This window comes from Lygodium microphyllum, chromosome 29 (assembly GCF_053477565.2).
Source record: "Lygodium microphyllum isolate KBCC chromosome 29, Lygodium_microphyllum_v1.1.10, whole genome shotgun sequence".
Taxonomy (NCBI): domain Eukaryota; kingdom Viridiplantae; phylum Streptophyta; class Polypodiopsida; order Schizaeales; family Lygodiaceae; genus Lygodium; species Lygodium microphyllum.
Genome location: NC_141163.1, coordinates 123,084,647 through 123,092,044, shown reverse-complemented (window position 1 = coordinate 123,092,044; position 7,398 = coordinate 123,084,647). Strand labels below are relative to the sequence as shown.

Here is a 7,398-nt window from a genome sequence, read left to right as displayed (position 1 = left end):
CATGTGGTTTTTCATTTTGTCATGATTGATTTGGAAGCATTCGAGAAATGCCATTGTGTACATGCACACATGTATTCTTAGAGAGTGTTAAAACCTAGAGGCTCTTCGCGCAGAGCATAGCTAGCTCGTTACCAAGAAACATATGAACTTAGCTTCCTTCTTTTAAGCTTACCCTCAAAGGAAAAGTTGAAGAAAGCATGACTTAGTTTATCCATGAGATTGTGCAAAAGAAAGGATATTAAATACAAAAAAGCTAACAAAGTCAAAGCATACGAAGACCCTCTAGGTTGATGTTGTCAAATGCAAGTGTGTCCATTGTGCTCGCTCCATCTCCTTAGGTGGCAAAAGCATACACATACACACAATTTCCCTCTCCCTCTCTCTTTCCCTCGAATGCAAGAGTGTCCATGTTGCATTGCTCCTCTCCTTATGCGGTAAAAACACACAGACACACACACACACACACGTGACACACTGTCTCTCCACGCACACGTACGCGCGCGCACACACTTTCTCTCTCTGTCAAACAGAAAAAACAAACAAAAGTGCAAGGCAATATGGAGGCTTCATTTCTTGAAGGTGCCGATGCGGGATCGCAAGTCCTGTGAGTGTCAGCGCCATGGCAACAGCTCTCCTGCAGCGTTCGAGTTCGCTTGCGAGGACGGCCTCCTCGTCTCCGTCTTCTCCCATGCATCGCAGTTCCAGGCTCGTCAACGCTGCCACGGCCCTCCCTTCTTCCCTCGGCAGCATCAGCAGCAGCAAGGACGGCGAGCCCCCCGCTCTCGACTCCCCTGAGGCTGCGTTCGAGCAGTTTTCCAAGGATGACGTCTTCTCGCGCTTCCTTGCGCCCGATTTCGATGTCACCGCCTTTGTCAGTGATGCCCTCCACAACGGATCTGCGGCCTCCTGTTCGGAGAAGCTCCAAGAAGGCATCCGTCTGATGGAAAAGCAGCTCCGCAACGAGGTCCACCTCCGACATGATGAGCTCCTGCAATCCCTTACCAGCCTCAAAGAGACAGAGAGCTCCGCCTTCGTCGTGAGAAATGCAGCTCAGAGCTTACTTGCTTGCATTCAAAGAGTCAGGTTAGAGCTTGCTGAGCCCTATCAAGAGGTCAAAACCAAGACCAGGCAGCTCGCTGCGCTGCATGACACCATGGAGCTGCTCCGGTCTGTCACCCGGGCCCTGCGGCAGATCAAAAAGCTGAGAGAAGTGATGGAGTTGGAAGGAACACGCCCAGATCTTGGTAAAGCTGCACAATTATACAGCGAGGTTGAAATTCTGAGGAAAGAGGCAGATCTAAGTGGGGTGGAGGTTGTAGATGCTGAAATTCCCTGGTTTCTGGAGACAGGGAATAAGATCAGGAGTGAAGCCATGAAGGTACTGGAGAATGGCATGGAAGCACTGAACCAGGCTGAAGTTGGGAGTGCGTTGCAAGTTTATTACAATATGGGAGAGTTGAGGGTCACGGTTGAGACAATGGTGAATAAGTACAAGGTGCAAGCAGCAAAAAGTATCAGTACTGCACTTGATATGAAGGCCATATCAGCAAGTGCAGGTGGATCAATAGGACCTGGGGGTGTTCAAAGAAGTGGGACACCTCAGATTGGTGGCAGCTCTAAAGCACGTGAAAGCCTGTGGCAGAGGATGGGACCATGTATGGATCAATTGCATTCAGTTATTGTAGCTGTATGGCATTTGCAGCGTGTTCTGTCGAAGAAAAGGGATCCCATTTCACATGCAGGGTTTCTTGAAGAAGTGATTCAGGTAAGCATTGTAACGTTTGTTTCCCTTGGTGTTCCTAATGTACCAAATGCTGATTGAATCTGTATGCCTTGCCTCATAAGTCTTGACATGAAGCACATAATAAAGAGAAAATGTGTCGCAAACTGAACATATCACTTTCAAAGTCCGCATTGTGGCATTGCTTTGTGTTTCAAGCATTCTGGACAAACTGCCAACTGGTGTGAAGCGTGTTGTGAATTTTTTACGAGTCAGGAAGCAGCTAGCAGCAACTTACTCATTCAAACTTGCACCGAAATACCTACTCCTATGTATTGCAGAGAGGAGACACAAACTGCCAACTGGTGTGAAGTGTGTTGTGAATTTTGTATGAGTCAGGAAGCAGCTAGAGCAACTTACTCATTCAAACTTGGACCGAAATACCTACTCCTGTGTATTGCAGAGAGGAGACACTGAAAATAATAAAACATGAAGCTGTAATCTCCGGTCGTGTTCATAGGATTTTTTGTAACCACATTCATGTTAGTGAAATTAACCTCTACAAGTTTGTTAAAGGGTGATTTTGAGGTTGTCAAGGTTTGATACCAGAAAGATGTGTGCAGAGCTGGGTTGAAAATCTCTTTCCTAGGTTTGACATGTTTTGGGTCGGCTTCAAGTATGAAAACATTACTCTCTCAAATCCTTATCAATTAACAATTGTGGGCGTGGTAAGCTAAGTGTGTGAACGAGTGGTTTTGCCCAAAACTGGTTGCAGGTATATTTCCCTCTAAGTGAAACTGTAGACCCTTAGATGGAGAGAAGGCACTGCTGATAATCGTGTTGTCTGCTTAACCACTGATGATATTGTCTGCTTAACCAACCCATACAATGCTGAATACCTGGAATATCTGTACAATGTGCACATTGATCATGGAATCATTGAGATATTTATTTAGTCATTGCTTAGTAAAGCAATGTGGTCAGAGACTCGATAATCAAATTCCTATTTTAGATTGGTCTCTCTCATGTTTTATCTATATGGCTATTGGAAAGCATACAACCCTAGAATGCGTTGCTCAATTGCACATTCATGGATGGAAATTTCTTGTGGTCCTTTTGCCAGTTCTAGTTGTCATGTGCTAAAATTTATTTTGAATTGTTGTAATTTGCATGATCTATACAGACTGAATTGAAGTGACCACATGGCACAGGAGTAGCTCCTAGCCTAGCCACATCAGTGGGCCGGATTCTAGATTTCAGTCAATGCAGGGCACATGTTAGCTTTGGTAGTAGTCAGTCCAATTGGAGGAGGGTTTTATTATGCTATAAACCCAGTTGTGGAGTACTTCAATTCATTCCAGTGTATGTGCTTCAGTGTATACAGCAATGATGATCAGAATTGCAACATGCAGTCTGTGATTCAATGCAGGTGACAATTGTAAGGCATAGCACCAATTCTAGATACCCATGAGTGTGCCTGAGCATTTGAATGTAGTGTTGGAGGCAGCTGAGCATGGAGTCTAAGCATTTGAATATAGCATGGGAGGCAACGCAGCAGGGATCATGGAAGGTAGCAACAAGCATTTTGCTGCAAACTACGATTCACTTTTGAAAACCAAAGTTAGTTGGCAGCAATGAGATCGAAGGGATTTTGAAAATAACGGTAATAAATGTTGGATTTGTTGACATGCAAGAAGCATTGATGGAAGTTTTTGCCAATCATGAGACAAGGGCAAAGGAGGTGCTCATACAACTTTTCAAGGACAATTATTTTCACACCAGGCTGTGGTATATTGGTATGCAATATTTGCTCAGGCAACTTGTCAAGGATAATATTTTTCACACCAGGCTGTGATATATGGGTACACATATCAATATACCACAGTCTGGTGTGAAAAATATTGTCTTTGACAAGTTGCCTGAGCACCTCCTTTGTCCTTGTCTCATGATTGGCAAAAACTTCCATCAATACTTCTTGCATGTCAACAAATCCATTATTTCTTACCTTTATTTTCAAAATCCCTTCGATCTCTTTTTTGCCAACTAACTTTGGTTTCCAAAAGTGAATCATAGTTTGCAGCAAAGTGCTTGTTGCTACCTTCCATGATCCCTGCTGAGTCGCAGTGCATTTGTCAAAGAAAAGGGATCCCATTTCAGATGCTGGGGTTGTTGAAGAAGTGATTCAGGTAAGCACTGCAATGTTTCTTTTCATGGGTGTCCCTATATGTACCAAATGTCCATAGAATTTATTCTCCTTGTCTAATAAAGCTTGACATCAAGCGTTCAACAAAGAGAAAAATGTGTTTTGAAGTGAATTTAACACTTTCAAAGTCTTCATTGTGGCATTTCTTTGCCTTTCTAGCATTCTGGACAAGCTGCCAATTGGTATGAAGCGTGTTATGCATTTTGTATGAGCCAAGAAACGCAAGCTACAACTTCCTCATTCAAACTTGTGCCGAAACTTCAAACCTCTACCCTAATGTATTGCAGAGAGGAGACTGAAAGTAAATAAAACACCAAATCATGTCAGCTTTGACTCCCTCATGTATAGGCAAGTTGACTGTTGTTCCTATAATGTTGAGGGCATGGCTGGTTCATCCTCTTGTCTGATGTCCATGTTTTCAAATATCATGTGTGCCACATGATCTGGCCTTAGAATGGATGATAAAGAGGAAGTAAACACGATTTATGGCTGGTTCATCCTCTTGTCTGATGTCCATTCTTTCAAATATATTGGGTGTCACAGGATCTGGCCTTAGAACATGATGATTAAGAGGAAGTAAACACGATTTTACTGTGTGATTGTGCAATGATCTTGGACATATAAGAAGGGTATACATTAGATTCATGGAGGGGCGTATGTATACTAGCAATCCAACATATGATGTCATTCGAAGGCATTTTCTAGTTCCCTCTGATTGACAGTCAGGTTTGTTATTCATTCTGTTTCAAGAGAAGGTTCCATGCAGGTGAGGGAGTAGCTTGGGATCCCATATACACTTATTCCTCTTATCTTTATTCTTGTATCTTGTTGTCCAATTCCTAGCTCAGTACTGAATGTGAATCTCATTTTCAGTTACAAGCAGTTTGAGCATCTTCTTGGTCAACTGGTTTATCATAACAGGGTGATTTACCAAGTCATAGGACTGTTGTTTCTCCTGTGCAACGTTGTAGTTATCCATGCCCTTGTATTTTGTTTTTTGGAGTTAACCTGCTACTTTGTTCTTTTTGGCAGTCAGGTGATCAGTTGCTGACAGATCGGGTCTGGGAGGCAGTTGTAAAGGCATTCACAAGTCAAATGAAGTCTACATTCACAGCATCAAGCTTTGTCAAAGAAACCTTTGTTTTGGGCTACCCCAAACTCCTTTCTATGGTCAATAATTTATTGGAGAGGCTTATTCGTAATACAGATGTGAAGGGTGTGCATCCTGCAATCAAAAGTCAAGATAAGGAGCAGCTTTTAGTTGCTTTAGAACCTTTTCAAACATCTTATCTTGCACAATGCTTGAATCGCCTTTCAGATCTTGTTAGTGGTATGTTCCCCTTTGGGATTCGTGGCACTATCCCATCTCAGGATCAGATATCAAGGTTAATCTCACGTATTCAGGAAGAAATTGAGGCTGTCAAATTAGATGGGCGCTTGACTCTTCTTGTGCTGCATGAAGTTGGCAAAGTGCTCCAGTTACTAGCTGAAAAGTCTGAGTATCAGGTAAGCTGTTATAGTGTAAGTGACAACTTGGAAAGTCATGAAACATGCTGCTTTTTTCTATCAGCAAGTTCTCTTCTGTTCTGATGATGTTTTCTGTCCTTTTAATATTCAAGGTAGACCTAGTTATTCTTGTGCTCTATGGGTTTGCAGATAGCTACAGGCCCAGAGTCCCGCCAAGTGACTGGCCCAGCCACTGCTCTGCAGCTCAAAAATTTTGCTCTTTGCCTTCAACTGCAGGAAGTTCATTCTCGAGTTACTATGATGGTGTCTGGCATGCCTCAAGCAGCAGAAGTCTTGTCTCCATCGTTAGGTTCTTTATATGGGGTAGCATTGGATTCTGTAGCCCTTCTTTTTCAGGCTATGGTGGAACGCCTTGAGCAGATCATTTTGCAAATTCATGATCAGAACTTTGGATCAGAAGGTGTTGATGCAGGGATAGATGACAATAACTCCAAATATATGGAGGAATTTCAAAAAATGGTTGCCCACTTCCGCACAGAGTTTTTATCAAAGTTGTTGCCATCTAACTCCACATCTATAAGCTCTCTTAAAGGGGAATCCATTTGTTCAAACCTTACAAGGAAAATGGCCTCTCGAGTGCTTGTATTTTTCATTCGGCACTCCGCTCTTGTGCGGCCCTTGTCAGAATCTGGGAAATTACGGATGGCCAGAGACATGGCCGAGCTAGAGCTAGCAGTAGGACAGAACCTTTATCCTGTGGAGCAGTTGGGTGCACCTTATAGGGCCTTGAGGGCATTCAGACCTCTTATGTTCCTTGAGACTTCACAACTGGGGAGCAGTCCACTCTTACAAGAGTTGCCGGCAAGTGCAATCCTTCACCATTTATATTCAAGGGCTCCTCCTGATTTGGAGTCGCCAATGAAATGGCAAAAGCTGACGCCTGTGCAGTACTCGTTGTGGTTGGATTCACAAGGAGAAGAACAAGTTTGGAAAGGTGTCAAGGCCACACTTGATGATTATGCTGCAAAAGTGAGAGCCCGAGGTGACAAAGAGTTTACACCAGTTTATCCTTTGATGCTGAAGCTTGGAAAGATGTTGGTAGAAAATAGCCCAGTGTAATGGTGTATACCGCTTTTGTGAAGTCTATAGCCCTTCAAAGATGACTTTATATTGAGGGTGTGTTTAGACACACATCACCTCATTAATAGAGGGTGGAGAGAGCTCCAAGCTCTATAAACTAAAGGATGCTGGCCTATTTCACTCATGTCTCGTTCACCAGGTTCTTCTCTGTAAGTAGTCAGTTTAAATAGCCCTGCTCCATGCTGCATTCTTTAAATTCTCTCAGAGCTACCATCTTTCAATCTCGTCACACAAAACTAGACTTTATCTTCTCATGATCGATTGAGTCCATTTCAATGCTTCATGACATGCCAGTTTATCCGAGAGGCCTTATCACAAGATACCATTCTTTTATTAATGATACCGAAAGCTTGTAGTATTTTTTGCTAACTACAGATTTCACCCTGGTTAAGCATCTATTGCAACATACCATTATTTTGCTAATGACACTAAAAGCTTGTATTCTTTAGGTAATTACATATTTTACCTGTACATCTTCTACAAGACATATATAGTGTCGGATGGGTTTTGTTAGGGTACGAAGTTTCATGTTTAATTGCAGTACTGCTTTTTTTTTCCCTTTTAAGGGCAATGCTCAATGGGTGGTCAGTTTGGAAATTGTGCAGGTTTTGGGATTAGACCAAGTCAAGTCAATATCATATGAAATCACACAAGGACTACAAAATTCACAACAAAGCAGTAGAAGAAATCGCTGTATGCCAAGGGACCAAGTCCTTCCTAGGGAGGATGTTAGCATGCTGAATGGGATGTAATCACCAATGTAGAAGACCCTTGAGCTAGATTGGTGTCCTTGAATTCTAGAGGCCGAATCTCTCTCTCTCTCTCTCTCACACACACACACAATTGAGGCATATCGATGTGCTCTTCT

At 42.8% G+C, this 7,398-nt stretch overlaps 1 protein-coding gene across 1 annotated transcript; it reads left to right on the top strand.

Moving 5' to 3' along the window:
- Positions 1-380: 380 nt before the first annotated feature.
- LOC148011101 (Golgi transport complex protein-like protein) lies at positions 381-6,787 on the top strand. Its single transcript, XM_087671386.1, has 3 exons — positions 381-1,765; positions 4,956-5,429; positions 5,580-6,787. The coding sequence occupies exons 1-3, from the start codon at positions 620-622 to the stop codon at positions 6,507-6,509; spliced, it is 2,550 nt and encodes an 849-aa protein (XP_087527512.1). The 5' UTR covers positions 381-619; the 3' UTR covers positions 6,510-6,787.
- Positions 6,788-7,398: the final 611 nt, after the last annotated feature.